The sequence below is a fragment of the Quercus lobata genome, chromosome 11 (genome assembly GCF_001633185.2).
Source record: "Quercus lobata isolate SW786 chromosome 11, ValleyOak3.0 Primary Assembly, whole genome shotgun sequence".
NCBI classification, from domain to species: Eukaryota; Viridiplantae; Streptophyta; class Magnoliopsida; order Fagales; family Fagaceae; genus Quercus; species Quercus lobata.
Genome location: NC_044914.1, coordinates 4,277,793 through 4,297,725, shown reverse-complemented (window position 1 = coordinate 4,297,725; position 19,933 = coordinate 4,277,793). Strand labels below are relative to the sequence as shown.

General features: G+C 34.1%; 2 protein-coding genes and 1 non-coding gene across 3 annotated transcripts; 1 reads left to right on the top strand and 2 right to left on the bottom strand.

Annotated features, from left to right (window-relative positions):
* Positions 1-526: 526 nt before the first annotated feature.
* LOC115969078 (dimethylnonatriene synthase-like) lies at positions 527-3,230 on the bottom strand. Its single transcript, XM_031088642.1, has 2 exons — positions 2,294-3,230; positions 527-1,306 (listed from the first exon to the last, which is right to left on the bottom strand). Exons 1-2 carry the CDS (start codon positions 3,203-3,205, stop codon positions 683-685), a joined length of 1,536 nt encoding a protein of 511 aa, XP_030944502.1. The 5' UTR covers positions 3,206-3,230; the 3' UTR covers positions 527-682.
* Positions 3,231-13,949: 10,719 nt separating this feature from the next.
* LOC115966304 lies at positions 13,950-16,807 on the bottom strand. Its single transcript, XM_031085559.1, has 4 exons — positions 16,628-16,807; positions 15,797-16,534; positions 14,168-15,713; positions 13,950-13,960 (listed from the first exon to the last, which is right to left on the bottom strand). Exons 1-4 carry the CDS (start codon positions 16,805-16,807, stop codon positions 13,950-13,952), a joined length of 2,475 nt encoding a protein of 824 aa, XP_030941419.1.
* On the top strand, positions 16,320-16,428 carry LOC115969710. Its single transcript, XR_004087059.1, has one exon. It is a non-coding gene; the product is annotated as a small nucleolar RNA R71 (small nucleolar RNA).
* Positions 16,808-19,933: the final 3,126 nt, after the last annotated feature.

Genomic DNA, 19,933 nt, shown 5'->3' with positions numbered 1-19,933 from the left:
ACATGGAAACATAAGGAAATTGAGAGGAACCAAGAGAAGTTTGGGGCCTAATCTGTAGGATTGAGTCTTAACCCACTTATAAATAAATTGTGACCCAAATACTCTTGTTCAAACAGTTTTGGGAGACCACATAAAACATTTGGTTTGTACTTTATACTCAAAAAACAAAAAAAAAAAATAATAATAAAAAAATAAGGGTAAAATACAGTTAATGCCCATAAGATTTGGGTTAACGTCAGTTAAGTCCAAAACTTTTAAACAATGACCAACTGGGTCCCTAATCACTATGTGAGAGAGAGAGAGAGAGAGAGAGAGAGAGAGAGAGAGAGAGAGTAATTGTTTAGGATCCAAGTTGGCTTTACTAGTTTAGGAACCAAGCTAGTTAGTTTTGAAAAGTTTTGAACCTTGTTGACATTAGCCAAAATCACAAGGGTGTTAACTGTATTTTACCCAAAAAAAATAAAAAAGTTAAACATTAGATTTATTAAAACACATTTGTCAATCTTGTTCACCATATTTCAAAATGTAGACCAAACCAAACTTTTCTTTTTCGAAAGTTTATTTTCAACGAAACTAGAGACTTGGTACATCATACATGACTAAGACACAATTATTTAGTAGCAATGTGTCATAATAACAAAAAGGTACATCAAAGAGAAGGTGTTACATGTCAAATTCACAACTAATACAGATGAAGCGGAAGTCGAGGCTCCATCACTGCAATAAGTGGGAATTTGAGAGCTGTTGCAAATCCATAAACTTCATCCATGCTTAAATCTTCACAGTTCATGTTATCCGGTAATTTACAGTAAAATCCATGCAACATATTAGCCAAGGTAGTGCTAACCACCTTTAGTCCATGGTTGTAGCCAGGGCACATTCTCCTCCCTGAACCAAATGGCAGTAGCTCAAAATTTTGTCCCTTCACATCAATAGCCTTTCCTAAAAACCTATCTGGGCAGAACTCTTCAGGTGCATCCCATAATGAAGGATCTCTCCCTATACTCCATGTGTTTATGAAGACTCTAGTTCCTTTCTGAATTTTGTAACCAACTACATCACAATCTTCAAGAGCTAACCGTGGTACAAGTAATCCAGCCACAGGGTGCTTCCTCATTGTCTCTTTCACAATTGCTTCAATATAAGGAAGTTCTGGAATGTCTTTCTCTTCCACCCATCTCTCTCTCCCAATTACTCTATCCAGCTCTTCAGTGGCCTTTTTGATGAGGGGTGGTTGCTTTAATAATTCGGCCATTGCCCATTCCATAATTGTTACAGAGGTATCTACGCCTCCAGCTAGTAGATCCTGACAAAGTGTCAATACTAGTATGAGAAATTGCCAAAAGCATTTTTTGCTCAATTGGTGGGCATCTCTTAATGTGCCTAAGACATTCAGAGTTCAAATTCATATTTTTCATTGTGTTAAATTAATATTAAAATCACCAAAAATTTTATAATTCAATTGGTTAGTATATTACTATCGAATTATCCACCCAAAAAAATTATTAATGTAAAAATTACTAAAGTAATTATTATCTAACTTAGGAATTGGAAAATCTAATATAATATACATAAGGTAAGTTTTACCCATAAATGAATGTCAGAATTAATTTTTTTTTTTTTTTATAATTTGTAATTGTAACATATTAGTTTGTAAAATTTATGTAGTAAAATTTATAGTATACCTAACGTCAATCAAAAGTAAATATGACATACTAGAAAACATGGGAAGAAAATAAGCAAGTGTAGGAGGAGAATTTATTCATTCCTCACATTATTGTCAATTTTGTTTCATTCTAGCTAGAAAGTTCCATTACTCTTAGATAACCAATATGAATCAACCACCGTCTCTGTCACTTAGGTCCAAATTTCAGTCCACTCGGATCCATTCCACTAAATTCTGAGTGTTATGATGATTTGGGCGAGAATGTAAAAAAAAAGATTTTGTTATTTCTAATCTCCTTTTTTGTCATTACTCTACTCACCTATGAAATGTTTATCCCTTTTTTTTCCCTCTCATTAAGTTTTTTTTTTTAATTTTTAATTTACTATACTCACATTCGGCTTTCTTTCTTCATTAAGATTTTTTTCTTTTATCCTATTTGACATGTTATATAACGATGATATTAAGAATACGCATTATTTGATTTTGATTTGATAAATGATATGTTAGAATATTATGTGATGAAGAATTAGATCTATTTATTTTGTGTGTGTGTATATGTATATATAATTGAATTGGTAAAGTCGAAGAAAAATAGAAAAAATAACTTTAGAAAGGTAGCGGTAGTACCTGGGTGAGTGCCTTAATACTATCGTAAGTGAGCTTAACATCTATATTTGGATCATTAGCCAGCTGCAATAATATATCCACCATATCCATTGGCACAAAATCCTTCACTCCTTCCATCTTTTTCTTGTGTTCGTTAAACACATGGTCAAGGAACCGATCAAACTTCTTCTTTAAAGCCTTCATTTGCTTCACGTACCCCTGCAAGTCCAAGAAATTGAGCCACGGTATCCAATCCCCAATATTAAACACCCCATTTAGCAAGAACAACTCTTCTATCATTTCTTGAAATTCTTCTGGTCTCACTATCGAGGTCTCGTATTTAGACTCATCACTAACATATTTCTTACTTAATATAATTCTGCTCATACTGCTTAGAGTAAAACGGAAGAGATGGTCTTTAAGCACAACCGGCTTCCCTGACAATGTGCAAAGGCGTGACAAAAATGCACGCATTTCTTCAACACGAATGTATTGATAGGACTCGAGGCGTTTTGAGTTAAACAACTCAGAGAGGAAAATCTTACGCCCTTGTCGCCAATATGGTCCAGCAGGTGCCCACGTGATATTGTGATGGTTATAAGATAAGTACTTGCCAGCGGCAGATTTGGGTCTAGAGGCAAAGACATGGTCATGTGTTTTTAGGAATTCCTTTGCCATTTCAGCAGATGAGGCAACCACAACAGGGAAAGATCCAAACTTTAGTTGCATAATTGGTCCATATTTTTGGGCCAGTATGTGAAGAGATTTGGGGGGATGGGAACCTTTAAGATTTAGATTGCCTATGATTGGCCAAGGTTTGGGACCTGGTGGAAATTTTAGCTGGTGGGATTTGAAGGGTAATAATTTTGAGAGAAAGGCTAAGGCTGCTAGTGATGCCATTACTATAAGAGCCCAAGAAGAGGAAGACTCCATTTGGTGACAATTATGGAGAGATAATGGTGAGAGTTGGTGGATGATGGGGTTTATATACTTGAATATATTTGTCTTGTACCTACGATCTATGCATGTGATGTCCTCGTGTATTTTGGGCGTATTAAGACATAGGGGCCCAACATTGAATTATGGGGGATGTTGATGTTTATTATAACAGACTTTTCCGACCCCCTCCCCCACCCCCCATCCTCCTCACACATATTGGAATCCGAATTTCAAAGCCTCGATCCTACCATCGGATTTGGATATTGCACCAAGCAATTATTCGCATGGATGTAAAAATTGATTGATTTTCTTTTTAACTTCTACATCCCATAAACATGTTGTAATTGAATGGTACAGTTAGAATAGAGGGATCCATGACTACTCTCCCAACACTCTCCTTTTGTTGTTGAAGTTACAACTGCTATCCACCTTGCAGCTACAGCCTCAACCACATGGTTCATGGTTTACCATAATCTAGGTGTAATTCCAAGCCTTCACACCACATCTATTATGATCATAGTTTTAAAAATTGAACCGAACAAAAAATCGAAATATAGGATGATTTTTGGTTTTCTGGTCCAACCGAAGTCGAAATGATGGTCGGACTGACGATGTTATAAATAAATAATTAATAATTTTAAAATTGTAAGTATATATAATTTATAATGTTGAGTTATATATGTGTGTGTTTTTTTTGCATCTAATAATTTTTTTTTTTTTTGATAAACTCGTTTTTACATCTATAATAAAGTGCAATTCTTATATTACTATGTGATTCATGTTTAAATTTACTAAAGAAGCATGTTCCATCCAAACATAATTGACATAAATGTTACAAAGGCAAACCTATATATAAAATTACTATTGTGGGGTTAAGGGCCCAAATCACATATTGGGCCTTGGGTCCTGTCCAAGGAGGTAAGTAATTCAAAGACGAACAAGTAGTACAAAATGTTTTGAGTTAAAGACTTTATGAACAAATCATGAATGGGAAAGTGGTCCGAGGAGGAGTGTCTCCTCGAACAAGCTAAGAATAGGTCAAGCATAGATCCTAATGATCACGGCGACCTTCTAGGAAGCATTCAGTGACAAGGACGTACTCCAGAAACGTACAAGAAAGAAGGAAACCCCAAAAATATCTACGGGAAAGCTACTACCACCGCATTAAATGCACTACAGCTACTTTTCTATCCACATTTATGTGGAGAAAACCCCTAAACAGTGCTGTCTTAACAACCACAACTCATAAAAGGCTAGAAGAGGTGTCTGATGGGACAAGTACTCAAGTAGTAATCCAAATGATTGACAAGTGTAGGGTGAAGAGAGTCTAAGAGGGACTATATAATAAGAGAGACCCTCCATGAGAAAAGGGGAGAAAGAGAGAAAAAGGAACATTGTGGGAATGACAATTGCACTTGTATTCTGTTTAGTTGATTTATAAGAACACCTGTCTCCTCGGATAGGGAATTCATTCGGTTCTATGTTTTTTGTTCTTGCTTAGTCATCTTCTACACCCATACTAGCCGTTGTCAATATCATTAAGGCCCAGTTCTTTAACCCACTCTCTATAAATTTATTGTACTGGGCTCATTGGCCTAAGACCCCATACCTTTTGGGCTTGGGCTGCAAATCGTGTCCCTACAACTATATATTCAGTCATTTATTGGTGACGTGGTTTCACCTCTTTCACATTTTGGTTAACTCATTGTCATGCATGTGTGGCATGTGGCTTTTTTTTAGGTCTCGTTTGGATTGAAAGGGAAAGGAGGGAGAGTGGAGGAGAATCAAGTAGAATTGGCTGAAAATAGACTAATTTTGGGTCAAATCTACTCTACTCTCCATCTCTCCCTCTCAATCCAAACGGACCATTAGACTATGGGGTTGTCAACTGTCAAGCACTTTACTCCTATTTGCTTCCAGAGAATCAAAACAATAAAGTTACACACTTAAAAAAAAAAAAAAAAAAGTAACAAACACTTTTGGTTTCTTACGAATGGAAACCACCTCTCCTATAAGTGATTTCTTCCAAAATGTATAGTTGAGCTTCTTCCTAGCGATATCATTAACAATTCTGCACAATAATGGTTTGAGCTACTTTTTTGGTTCAGCAAAAAAAAAAAAAAAGATAAGAGATTGAGAGTTGAGGCGAAGTGGGATTGAGAGAGGAAGAGCAACAAAGAAGAGAGAGAGCCACACAAAATTTTCATGATTGATGTAGATGTCAATATCCACAAAAAAATATCATATGCGAAATTAACTTTTATGTGTGGTCTGAGTTAACATTACCCAAGCTATCATCCATCAAGTCCTACTAACAGGGGCAAAGCCACATTGTGTGCGTGTGTGTGTGTGTTGGGGGGGGGGGGGGGGGTTGGCATGTTTCAACAAATTTAGCCAAATTTGCTCTAAAAAAAAATCCCAATTTTTCACCTATAAACAAAAGTGGTATACTTGTAAATAAAAAAGTTTGTGATGACATTTATAAGATAAACAACTCTCAAGGAAGTTATTTTTTTACCAAAGCCTTCCCTCCCACGTGCCACTTTATTACATTTTATATGTTTATAATGGGCCAAAATGGCCTTTTACCCATTTCTCACAAACTTTCCAGCAAAATACCCCATGTTTGAAACTAATTAGGGAAGTGCCCCTATTTTGAAACTCGATTTTTGGAACATCGAGTTATAGCGAACGTGGACTTAGGGAAAAAAAAAAATTCTGGAACTTGAGTTCCATGTGAAGTACTCGAGTTCTAGAAATTTTTTTTAATTTTTTTTATTTTCAGTTCGCTATAACTCGATTGTCTAAAAATCGAGTTTTAAATTGAAACTCAATTTTCTAAAAATTGAATTTCAAAACAAGGGCATTTCCCTAAATAGTTTCAGATATGGGACTTTTTGCTGAAAAGTTTTGGCAAAATGGGCAAATGCCCATTTTCTCCGTTTATAACATAAGTTTACAATATTGCAAGTACAATGCAAACCAATAAAAGTCTTTTTTTTTTATTCTTTTTCCTTTCCGATTCTAAATTCTCATACAATTCCTTCTCTTCCACAGTGCATTCTATGTTACAAAATTATTCTTCTTCTTTATCTTCTTTTGTGCTATTTAAGTATAATTTAGATTTATTTTATTATTTTCTTTTTTAGTTCAATTTCTACTAAGTGCTATGAAACTGATTTTTAATTTATTTACTATAGTTGTCTAATCTGGTTGAATTTAAATTATTTTTATTTTATGGTTTCTCATAGTGATTTTGTTATATTTAATTTCTATGAATATCATTTCTTATAATTGTAAATATAGTCTAGTTTTGTTATATACTGATATTTAATTTCTATGAACGTTATGGACTTATGGTTTTTCATAAAAATAAGTAAAACACAAGACAAAAAATGACCTTTAGATTGTCAATCGGGTGTTTAGCTTGTTAATATTTTTGAGTGTTAGTAAAAATAACAATAATAAAAATTTTTGATGTAATAATGTTGCAATATTATATATGAGTTATGACTTATACTTTGGATTTAAGATTTTTTTTTAACTAGTGCCTCATGTAGACATGTATGTATGTATATAGTATGTCGTGGTTTTTGTTTTCCTTGAATCACAAATCAATAAGATTGTTTTATCTCCCCCCCCCCCCCCCACAAAACAAAAATTCTTGGCTCCACCTAGCTACTAAACAACTATTTAGAAACTCTTACCCAAAATAAAATAAAAGGCCAAAATACATAATAAGAAAATCTTCCATTAAGTTGCCTCCCAAAAAAAAACCTCTTCCATTTAAAATTATAATAATAAATAAATAAACAAATAAAACAAACACATCATTGATTTGTTATCAATAATAATGATAAACTGTTAACCTGCAGATTAAACTTTTTTCTCTTAGACTCTCAAGCACTTTGTGTATGGGAAAGTATCAATTAAACTACAAGCTTAATTGTATGGTTGAAATTTTACATATGAAATGTGCTAAACCAAAAAAATAAAAATAAATCAAGGATAGCAAAGACATTAATTACACGTTAATGGTTGTCTATGATTCGAATAGATCTCTTCATAATTCACTTGTACGTTTTACTTTATGGTTCATACATTTTCATCACGTGCATATCATGCAAAATGGGATTTCTAACATTATAAATTTATAATTTAAAGAACTCATTATAATTTACAAGTCAATGTCGGTTTAGGAGCTAGTGACATTTATTTGAATTTGATCACTTCTATGTTAGAAATTTAGTGAAAGAAAAGTTAACCGATGCCCCTAATTACACGTCAATGGCTGTCTATGATTTGAATAGATCTCCTTCGTAATTCACTTTTATGTCTTACTTTACTTTATGGTACATAAATTTTCATCACGTGCATATCATGCAAAATGTGATTTCTAACGTTATTATTTAAAGAAGACATTATAATTTACAAGTCAATGTCAGTTAAGGCTTTAGGAGTAACATTTCATTTGAATTACACAGTTCCTACAATCCTACGTAGAAATATTTTTAAAATATTTTTATGGAAAAAGAAAAATATAATTGATTTTTTTTTCAGCTTTTTTTTTTTTTTTTTTTTTTTTTTCATGAAAATGGTATTAAAATTTTTCTAAAATTGTCTATTAACAAATGCTCCAAGGACACCCGTTTATGAGACCTATTCAGTTATTATCTTATTGTAGAGATTTTTTTTTTTTAGAGTTTCAATTTATAGCATCCGTTTCTAATGATTACTCTCTTTATTATCAGACCAAGACACTAATCAATTTTGGTATAAGAGATTGAACTTTTTTTTTTTTTTAGATAAGGGAATTAAACCTCAAATTTCTTATTTAACCACAAGAGATTTTATCAATTGAGTTAACCAAAAGCCACGTCTTATTGTAGAGATTAGTGTGTGATTTTAGGATGCACCTAAATTGCTTTATAAAATTTACAGCTTCTAAAAAAAATAAAATAAAATAAAAAAATTTGCTTAATGCAAGCTTACTGTTTCTACTATTTGTAGGCCCACGCGGATCTGGCAAAGAAATTTTCTTTCTGTGGCGTAAGTGAGCTTAATTGTTCAATCAGCCTAGCACATTGGGGTCCCACCATAACCTTTTGTTAAAAAATAAGGTAAAGTTGATTGTTTGTGGGTCCTATGCTATAGTTTTTGCCCAAATATTAGTTTTTGCTATAGTATTTTTAGCTTCTAGTTTTTATCTCCTGTACATTCAACAAAAAAAACTAGATAAATTATCTCAAACGGAGTTATATATAGTAGTAACTTAACAGGCTCCTAGCTGATGCCAGTTGCTATTGGCCTTTTGTCTCAGAAAATGCACCTTTGTAGGCCGATGAGACAATGAAGATAGCAAGGATGAAAGGGATAGTAGCATGAACCTCGGGATTTCATTGCAATTGTTTGAGAGTATGAAAGAAATTTCATTACTAATGACCTTTTGTTTCAAAAAATGCACCTTTGTAAGCCGATGAAACAATGAAGATACTGAGGATGAAAGAAATAGTAGCCTGAACCTCGGGATTTCATTGCAACTGTTTGAGAGTATGAAAGGGATTTCATTGTTGATTGCCTTTTGTTTTAGGAAATGCACCTTTTAAGCCGATGAAACAATTAATATAATGAGGATGAAGGAGATAGTAGCCTAAACCTTGGGATTTCATTGCAATTGTTTGAGAGTATGCACAACACTTTAACATAACCTCATGACCAAAAGTAATTAATAGGTGCTCTCCGAATATGGTAACGTGGGTCCTCCTCCCTCTCGCATTTATAGTGGCTACCATAAGTTTGAAAGAAAAGAGCATCATGTCATTGTGTTTTGGAAAGAATAAAAATTCTTTATCTCACTTTTTTTATTATTAATTTTATACTTCATCAATCACAACTTAATATATACTCATTTGACTTTTTTTATAAAATAACCAAAGTTTTTAAAAAATAAAAATCAAATACATAATATACTGTGATTGATAGAGTATAAAGTGAAATACAAAAAGTACTTTATAATTTTCCCATAAGTAGTTAGAAGATTATCATAATGTAATTTGCATTAATCGTTATGCTCTTTCCCATATTGTACCATAATATTTCTTTTTTTGGTAGAAAGTACCATAATATTTCAAGAACTCACATATCATTGTATTCGTATTGTATTGCATTTGTCACATATCATTAGCCCTCTATTTATATCTGTGGATCATGTTCCAACTTGTCCGATGCACCACAAATTGACATGACAAAGATTAGAAGCACAGGTTCCACAGCTAGATTAATCAAGTTTCTGTTTCTAATATGTCAGAGACAAGCACTGACATTAAGCCAGAAATAGATTATTACAAGGAAATACTGTCACATCGAGGAGGAGAAGTGTAACGCCCTGGTTTTCGAACTCTTAATGCTGTGTCCGGATCCATACTAACAAGAATTTCAAATTACTGTTCCTCTTTTATTTTTTGTGCTTGAGAGACATCCACTTGGCCAATTCGGTCCAGTTCGGTCTATTTTGGTCAATTCGGTCCTGTTCGGTTCATTTAGTCCAATCCGGTCCATTTTGGTAATCTATTCGGTCCAATTTGGTCCATACGGTCCACCAAGGTCTATTCGGTCCAATTTGACCAATTCGGTCCACTTAGGTCTATTCGGTCCAATATGGTTCACTTAGGTCTATTCAGTCCATACGGTCCACTTAGGTGTATTCAGTCCATTCGGTCCACATAGGTCTATTCGGTCCAATTGGGTCCATACGGTCCACCTAAGTCTATTCGGTCCATTTCGGTTCATTCAGTCGACCTAGGTCTATTCGGTCCAATTTGGTACAGTTAGGTCTATTCAGTCCAGTTCGGTCCTTTCGGTCTACTTTGGTCAATTCGAACCTGTTCAGTCCATTCAGTCCAATCCGGTCCATGTTGTCAATCTACTCGGTCCAATTTGGTCCATACGGTCCACCTAGGTCAATTCAGTCCAATTTGACCAATTCAGTCCACTTAGGTCTATTCGGTCCAATACGGTCCACTTAAGTCTATTTGGTCCATACAATCCACTTAGGTCTATTCGGTCCATATGGTCCACTTAGGTCTATTTGGTCCATTCGGTTCACCTAGGTCTATTCGGTCCAATTTGGCCAATTCGGTCTAGTTAGGTCCATACAGTCCACTTATGTCTATTCGGTCCATTTCAGTTCATTCGGTCGACTTAGGTCTATTCGATCCAATTTGGCCAATTCGGTCCAATTAGGTCCATATGGCCCACTTGGCCAATTCAATCCAGTTAGGTCTACTCGGTCAAGTTCCCATTCAGTCAAATTTCGGTCCATTCGGTCTACTTCGATCAAATCAGTCCTGTTCGGTCCATTCAGTCCAATCCATTCCATACGGTCCATTCAGTCCACATCGATCTATTCGATCCAGTTACATGTTGTGAAATTTTAAAATACTCGCAAGTGTACGAACCGTACCGAAGTATAGTTTGACAAGAACGAGGTCGAACCCACAGGGACTTGTATGAATGTAGGAAAATTAATTAAACCTTAACCAAATTAATCCTAATCTAGTTTAAATAAAAATTGGTTGGTTGCAATAAAATAAACTAAGCAAATTATAAAATTAAGCAAATAGTTAAACTAAGCAAAAGATATAAAACAATAAAAAGATGTAAACAATTAAGAGAAAGGAATTAAGGTTTTGGAATCCGCCTTGTAAGTCATATCGGCATATATTTATGATCATTAATTTTTCCCAACTCACTACATGATAATCTAGAAGTCAATCTTGTTATCATGGAAAATATCATCATTTAAACCCTTATTTTAAAAATCTAAAGTATGTTCTTCTTTTCTTCTTAAGTATAAAACCAAATCATCAATTGTATCTGTAGCTAAACAAATCACAAGATATATCCAATTCTAAAAATCAAATCATAAATTGTATCCATTGACAAACAAATCACAAGTGATATCCAATTTTATAATCAAGAATTAATAAACCAAGCATTCAATTAATTAAGACAAATCCTAAATCATGAGAAAAACATGATTGAACTCATATCTAGAATCTCATCTTAGTCAATTGATATGAAGCAAGAACAATTTAAATCATTAAAGAACAACTATTGTGAGAAAAATCAAATCACATAAATATTATTGATAATCCTTAACAAGGTTTCATCCTCAACCCTAATTATAAATTTAGCTACTCATAGTAATTGAAAGAGAACATAAAAATAAAATACGAACCATTAAACTAAACAAATAAAATAGAGAAAGAAATAGTCACAGTGCTAGAGAAAAGCCATAGACAAAAAGAACACGTTCTGCTCCTACGCACCAGTCCTAGCCGCAGCCTTTATATGTTCAGTCCTCAGCCCTAGCACTAGCTTCAGCCTCTCTGAATTTTGCCCTAAAGAGCCTTTAAATAGGTTAAAGAATCCTATTACAAGTTGAATTCCCGTTTGGAGAAAATCCCAGATTTTTAGGCTTCACTTAACCGACTATTTTGGCCCATTTAACGTCAGAATTTGGACTTTTGGTAAACTACAAAGTTGTAGCCCTTTAAGTTATCGTTCCAGCCCAACTTGAATCATCTCGATTGGACATCTGAGCCGAAAGTTATGTTAGAAATACTAACTGATGTGCAGTCTGGAATCCTAATCCGAATTGGACTTGGATCTGGCGCAAATTTCCTTTGATTCCTTGCTCCAATTGGACTTAAATTTAATTGGGTTGGTCTTTTCTTGAATTCATGCCTGGCTGGATGTAAGTTGGCTTGATTCAATTGGCCTAGCCCCACTTTGCATGTAAAGCCCTTGTTACCTACAACACAAAGATATTATATAATCGGTCACAAAATAACATAAAAGTAAGGCTAAATATGTAAATATGTGAGTACTTTATTGTATATATTTCATGCATATCAAATACCCCCAAACCTACATTTTGCTAGTCCTCGAGCAAAACAAAACAAAGAAATTAAAAACACAGAAAAAGAAAATCCTAACTAATCCACTTTCGCTGGAATTTTCGATTGCATTTAGCGTATGCAACAAGCCTTTAAACCCCTAGCTTACACTAGTGGACGAGTTGTAGTCTCGTGAGGGTTTGCAGGGAATTTACCCACAAAATTCTGAGAATGAATACCAAAAAAAATAAATAAATAAACAAAACAAAGAAAATCAAAATTTTTTTTTTTTTTTTCAATTGCCTTTTGTAAAGCGGATTAGTTCAAGTTCAAAAACACTGCATATGCTAAGAAATTTCTCATGCCATCAAAACTCAATGTGAGTGAAAAGTGGTAGCCAACCCAAACATACTCTTAGTTTTAGAATAAACTTGACTCGAATCTCTATTTGAAAGTATGCTTCAACTCAAATCTTTCTAGTGTTATCACTCAACAAATGAAATCACTCTGAAATGGGGTGTAACACTCTCAACAATATATGTGAGCGGAATAATGTAAGCAAAATCAAATACCTCACATATAAAACACATGAAAAACGCTTAATCAAGAAAGAACAAGTAGTCTCATGAAAGGATGCCAAAAAGAATTTATACCACACCTTTTTCTTCTCAATCATATCAATATCTGAACTACACAATCTTCAAGATCAAATAAGGACTTTATTGGGACGTAATGTAAGGTAAAAGTAAAGGGAATGAAATAAAAATGGGTGAAGGTAAATATAAGAAGTGTTACAATATTTGTCGGAATGTCAACTCTCTTTGGAATTTTCATTCAGCATTTTTTCTTTTCAACTCTTCTTCTTCAAAATAGTACTCCTTCCTCACATTTCAGTTCTCAAAATTTGATGAGAACCTTTTTAATTTTCTTCTTTTTGACACTTTTCCCTTCTTCTGTTTTTCTTCTCTTTTCAATTCTTTTTCTTTTTTTTTCTTTGAATTTTTCTTTCTTTCTTTGAAGTCTCTTCCAAACCACCACATTGAAACAAATTGATCAAATTCAATCTTGAAACACTATGGATAAGGGCTTTAAGAAAGAAAGGCTAATTAAAGGGCTCAACGGGGTGACTAGCGATAATGTATCAAAAAAAAAGAAAAATACATATAAGGCTCAAAGTAGACAAAAATGGCCTAATCTCATCTCTCGAAGACTAGTATAGTTCATTCAATATCAATGACTTCAAAAGATTCAAGTGTGGCATAAAATCATTTTTTTTTTCTTGGCCAAAAGAAAAAAACAATGAGACTACAACAAGGGAAATATGTTACTCACTTCCAAATGAATTTTAAGATTAGAAAAAAAAAAATAACCCTCCAAAAATAATGATTGGCTCAAAACTCACAGGGGTTATAGTCTCCACATTGTTATCATCAAGATTTTCTAATCATTTTTATCCTTCAACAACAAGTTGTGTTTGAGTGGCTATGTGCATGTGCAATGAATTGAGCATGAAAGCAATGAAATTCTTTAAGCAACAGTAGTATAATGAACTCAAAACATAAACCTCAAGCTAGGCAAAAGTTTTTTGTTTTTTTTTTTTTTTGTTTTTTTTAACACAACTAAACAAAACAAAAAGATAGAAATCTATATGCACCCCCCCCAAACCTAAACCAAACATTGTCCTCAATGTTAAAAATGATACTCTCAAATATATGTCTTGAATGAAAAGAGAGCAAAATATGAATATGCAACATGAGAAACTCAAGTTGGAAAAGTAAGGTAAGGAGAAGGAGGAAACGTACCTTAATCAAGCTGATTGTTATAAATTTTAATTTCTGTCACATATCAGCTAGAACAAAAGAAAATAAAACTAAACAAGAAAATAAACACAAAGTCTAATCTAGAAGCAGAAAATAATTTTTTTTTCTTTTTTTTTTTGCAAAAAGATTTAACACAACTGGAGATCAATCTTGATAAACAGGACAAACCCCAACAACATCATGGAGATAAATAATTCATATTATGAATGGACTAGTCCAATGATATTGTAACTTACCTGGGTCAAAAACATGTTGAGAAGCTTTTGCAGTGTCTTCCAATTGAATTCTTTGCATAACCACAGAAGCACTAATACCTTTAATATCAGCAATTCTCCAACCTATAGCTTCCTTGTGCTCTTGAAGTATACTTATCAATTGGTGTTCCCAAAAGTCATCCAACTTTAGTGGTTCTACAATAGATGGGAATGGGGATGAAGAAAGTGGGAAACAGACCACTTTTGGCTGCCAGCTATCAATACTTAAGAGAGGAACAGAATCCAACAATGCATTGACCTCCTCAATTGATTTTTCAGTATCCAAATTGCAATCAAAATGGGTTAAGCAAGCGTTTGGGGGATCCTCACAACTTGATTGTAGGAAAGTATCATGGACTAGGCTCCCAATCATGTTAACCTCACATATATCCTCATTGTCTAGTACTTGCTTACTTATGTCAAAAATATTAAGCTCAACAGTCATATTCCCAAAAGAAATCTTCATCACACCACTTCGACAATTGATCAAAGCATTGGATGTGGCCAAGAAAGGGCGACCCAAAATGACATGGATTTGTGTACTGGCATTTAGAGTAGGCTCAGTGTCTAACACAACAAAATCAACAGGAAAATAGAACGCATCCACCTTAATCAACACATCCTCAATAATACCTCTAGGGATTTTCACAGACCTATTAGCTAATTGAAGTGTCATGGTTGTGGGCTTCAACTCCCCCAAACCTAGCTGTAAGTATACTGAATATGGCATTAGGTTCACACTTGCCCCCAAATCTAGCAAAGCTCGCTCAATGAGATGATCCCCAATCCTGCATGAAATTGTAGGAGATCCAGGGTCTTTACATTTCACTGGATATTTATTCTGAATGATTGAACTAACTTGCTCTGTCAAAAATGCCTTTTTAGGGACATTTGTCTTTCTCTTCATTGTCACAAGATCTTTTAGAAACTTAGCATAAGCAGGAACTTGCTGAATTGCATCAAGAAATGGAATATTAATTTGCACTTGCTTAAAAACCTCTAAAATATCTCCAAATTGTGCACTTTTCTGAGGATTGATTAAACTTTGAGGGAATGGAGCTTTAGGAACAAACCTCCTATCAAGGGGAGAACTAAGATCCTGAATTGGAATTGAGGTTGAGTTGCCCTTCTTTTCTCTATGATCATCCTGTGAACTATGAGTTCCCTTTTCCTTTAACACAATATTTTCATCATCCTCCACTTCTGGTATTTTCACTTGATTATCAACTTGCTTACCAGACCTAAGGGTAGTAATAGACTGAACAGATTCATGTGCATGAGTAGAACTAGAAGAACCATTAATTGCATACTGCCCTTTTGGGTTAGGTATAGGTTGACTAGGAAACTTTCCTTTTTCCCTTTCTCCAACTTGGGTTGCTAATTGGCCAACTTGATTTTCCAACTTTGAAATAGCTTGAGTATTCAAATGGGTGGAACTTTTCATCTCTTGAATGGCTTGGCTAGTTGACTGCATGAAAGTTTTGAGAGACTCCTCCAAAGATGGTTGTTGTCTTGGTGGTGCTACAAACTGAGGTGTTGATTGAGGAATGGAGGATATGCTTGAGTAGGTGGACGAAATTGACTTTGTTGATGCACTTGTTGTCCACCTACATTTGTGGGAGGCTGACTTTGCCTCCATGAGAAATTAGGATGGTTCCTCCAATTTGGATTGTATGTCTCTGAAAATGGACTAGCAAATGGTTTTCCATAATTATTCAATGCATTTGCTTGCTCAGCATAAAAATCAGGGTACCCAGCTGCAGAAGGACACATTTGTGTTGTATGCATAGGACTAGCACAAATAGAGCATGTTTCGCTTTGAACTTGATTGACAGAATTCATCCCTCTACCTAAAGCTAAAGCTTCAACCTTACGAGTGAGATTGTCCAACCTAGCTTTTATGTCTAAATCTTCATTGACTTCATACAATCCTCCTTTCTTAATTGCAGGGGCACATCTCTCTTTACGATTGGAAAAATCCCATTGTTGTGAACTTTCAGAAAAATTCTCAAGAAATTTGTATGCCTCATCATCTACAAGACTCAAAAATCCACCACCATTCATGGACTCAATCATGTTACGATTTGTTTGAATCAAACCATTATAAAAATATTGTACTAGTCTCCATGTTTCAAAACCATGATGGGGACACTTTAAGATCAAGTCCTTAAATCTCTCCCAACTCTCATAAAATTTCTCTTGTTCATCCTGATAAAAATCTGCAATTTCTCTCCTCAAAGCATTGGTCTTGGCCATTGGGAAAAATTTAGAGAGGAATTTTGTGACCAACAATTCCCATGAAGTGATAGATCTAGGTGACAAAGAATTAAGCCATGCTTTTGCCTTATCCTTCAAGGAAAAAGAGAATAAACGCAAGCGAACAGAGTCATCAGTGAAATTCTAAAACTTACAAGTAGCACAAATCTCAAGAAAATCCTTCACATGCATATAAGGATCTTCTCTATCCAAGCCATGAAAAGTAGGAAGAAGGTGGATTATCTGTGGTTTCAACTCAAAATGTGCAGCAGTGGTTGCAGGCAATACTATGCAAGATGGAGGGTTGGTGGTTATGGGTGAGAACAACTCCCTAAGAGTTTTTGAATCATCTCCAGTTTCTCCCATTGTGGATGAATAATCAAAACTAACAAGACGATTTTCTTTATTACGTATCCAAGTTCTCATACACCAAGCACAAAGAAAAGAAAAAAAAAATTTGTTTTTGTTTGTTTTATATATATATATATATATATATATATATTTTTAAAAAAAATTAACTACAACTAGTAGAAGGAAAAATTCAATTAAGACCTAATTTATTTTCCTAACCAAGTCCCCGGAAACGGCGCCAAAAACTTGCTAATCTAGTTTAATAAAAACTGTTTTTTTTTTGCAATTAAATATACTAAACAAATAATAAAGTTAAGCAAATAGTTAAACTAAGCAAAAGATATAAAGCAAGAAAAAGATGTAAACAATCAAGAGAAAGGAATTAAGGTTTTGGAATCCGCCTTGTAAGTCATATCAGCATATATTTATGATCATTAATTTTTCCCAACCACTACATGATAATCTAGAAATCAATCTTGCTATCATGGAAAATATCATCATTAAAACTTATGTTTAAAAATCTAAAGCATGTTCTTCTTCGCTTCTTAAGTATAAAATCAAATCATCAATTGTATCCGTAGTCAAACAAATCACAAGATATATCCAATTCTAAAAATCAAATTATAAATTGTATCCATTGACAGACAAATCACAAGTGATATCCAATTTTATAATCAAGAATTAATAAACCAAGCATTCAATTAATTAAGACAAATCCTAAATCATGAGAAAAACATGATTGAACTCGTATCTAGAATCTCATCTTAGTTAATTGATATGAAGCAAGAACAATTTAAATCATTAAAGAATAACTATTGTGGGAAAAATCAAATCACATAAATATAACTGATAATCCTTAACAAGGTTTCATCCTCAACCCTAATTATAAATTTAGCTACTCATAGTAATTGAAAGAAAACACAAAAATAAAATACTAAACATTAAACTAGACAAATAAAATAAAACTAACTGTCATGGAAGAAGTAGCTGCAACTCTCTACACATTCAGCCCTCAGCCCTCAGCCCTAGCACTCAGCCTCCCTGAATTTTGCCCTAAAGAGCCTTTAAATAGGTTAAAGAATCCTATTACAAGTTGAATTCCCGTTTGGAGAAAATTCCAGATTTTTAGACTTCACTTAACCGACTATTTTGGCCCATTTAACGTCAGAATTTGGACTTTTGGTAAACTACAAAGTTGTAGCCCTTTAAGTTATCGTTCCAGCCCAACTTGAATCATCTCGATTGGACATCTGAGCCGAAAGTTATGCCAAAAATACTAACTGATGTGCAATCTGGAATCCTAATCCGAATTGGACTTGGATTTGGTGTTTTCTTGGATTCATGCCTGGCTGAATGTAAGTTGGCTTGATTCAATTGGCTTAGCCCCACTTTGCATGTAAAACCCTTGTTACCTACAACACAAAGATATTATATAATTAGTCACAAAATAACATAAAAGTAAGGCTAAATATGTAGATATGTGAGTACTTTATTGTATATATTTCATGCATATCATTACACACACACACACACACACACACACACATTTATTTATTTATTTATTTTATTATTTTTTCTTGAATATATAATCAACCCCCATGCAATTCATTTAAAAGTAATAATGTCAAAATAAACGAGTAACTGCCATAAATATTAGATTTGTATATTCATAGCCTTTGATAGGCCAAGAATATATTGACCCCTTGTAATGAATTAACCAATTAATTAGCCAAGTTAATTAATTAATTCAATTAGCATGCAATAAGCGTGGTAGCACAAACAAATCACCAACTAAGTTAAACTGCAATGGAAAATAAATTGATACGATGATTTATTTACGAATGGGGAAAACCTACACTTCAAAAAACCCACCGGGTGATTTTGAGGTCACCACTCCCGAGAATCCACTATTATCACAACAAACGGTTATAAGTAAAGGAATCTCAGTACCTTATACCAACCTATAGTTGAACCCTTACCCCAATACCCAATTGGACTTGTTCTATAGTAACAATTTTTCCTTTCAATGCACAGCTTCTAGTACGTGACTAACCAATTCAATGTGTAGATCCCAGTACACAACTTACACACCAACTTAAGAAAGATGTTGGCTACAAAGTTCTTCAGTTCATCACACGATGAAGATCATGAACCTCCTTGGTTACAAAACCCTATGGTGTATAAACACAGTAGTTTCTTGAAGAGAAAGATGAACTAGGGTATATGTCTCCGGTTCACAATATGCTTGTGAAAAACTTTTGCATTGAGGTGCATCAACTGTGACAGCCCTTAAAACAGTCTTTATATATGTTTAGGATTGTGAGAAAAGAAAGCCCAAACATCTATACATGGATTGGATGAAAATCAGAACTGAAAATTTGATTTTCTTAAACCTTGATAGATACCCTATCTATTGAGCATCTGTCGAGCATCGGGCTTGTTGAGGGGAAAATTTTGATATTCCCAAATAGAATATGGGGTACCCAAGCTGAAACTCGACGATGGGCCCTTGAAATAAAGCTCAAAGGCTATCGGTGTGGTGTAAGTTTGCCCAAGCAAGAGATAGAGGCTGCACCCTAACAAGAAGACAACAATAAAGCCCAATAAACACGTTAGTGTTGTTAGTTTGTTATATTATCAGTCTTTTTACGATGTCATAGTTCAAATCAGTCCTCTAGCGGTACGGTATTATCTCCAGCGGTAGGGGTGAAATTATACTTAGAGTCCAGCAGTCAATGATTAAATAAATTTAGGAAAGTGTTCACTCTTGGGGGTCCTTGTGTGTCTTGGTCAGGGGAATGTATAGTACTCTCAGCCATCATTACATCAATGTGAGGGAAAAATTCAATTGTTACAAATACATTATATCCTTCATCATAATAATAATAAACAATGATTAAAGGCTTCATAGTTAGAAATAAAAGAGGAAAAATAGGATGGAATGAAGGGAGAGAAAGATCCCCAACTCAGTGCAGCAAGTATTAAACTAAGATTTTGGTGAGTGTATAATTATAAGGCATGAATGAGGTGAATGTGGGCTATTTTGAGTGAGTGAGATGGGATTAACACTGAGATTGAAGCTTTTTGTGAGTAATGGGCTGTTTGTGTCTAGTTGGAGGACATTTTTGAGCTGTGGTTATG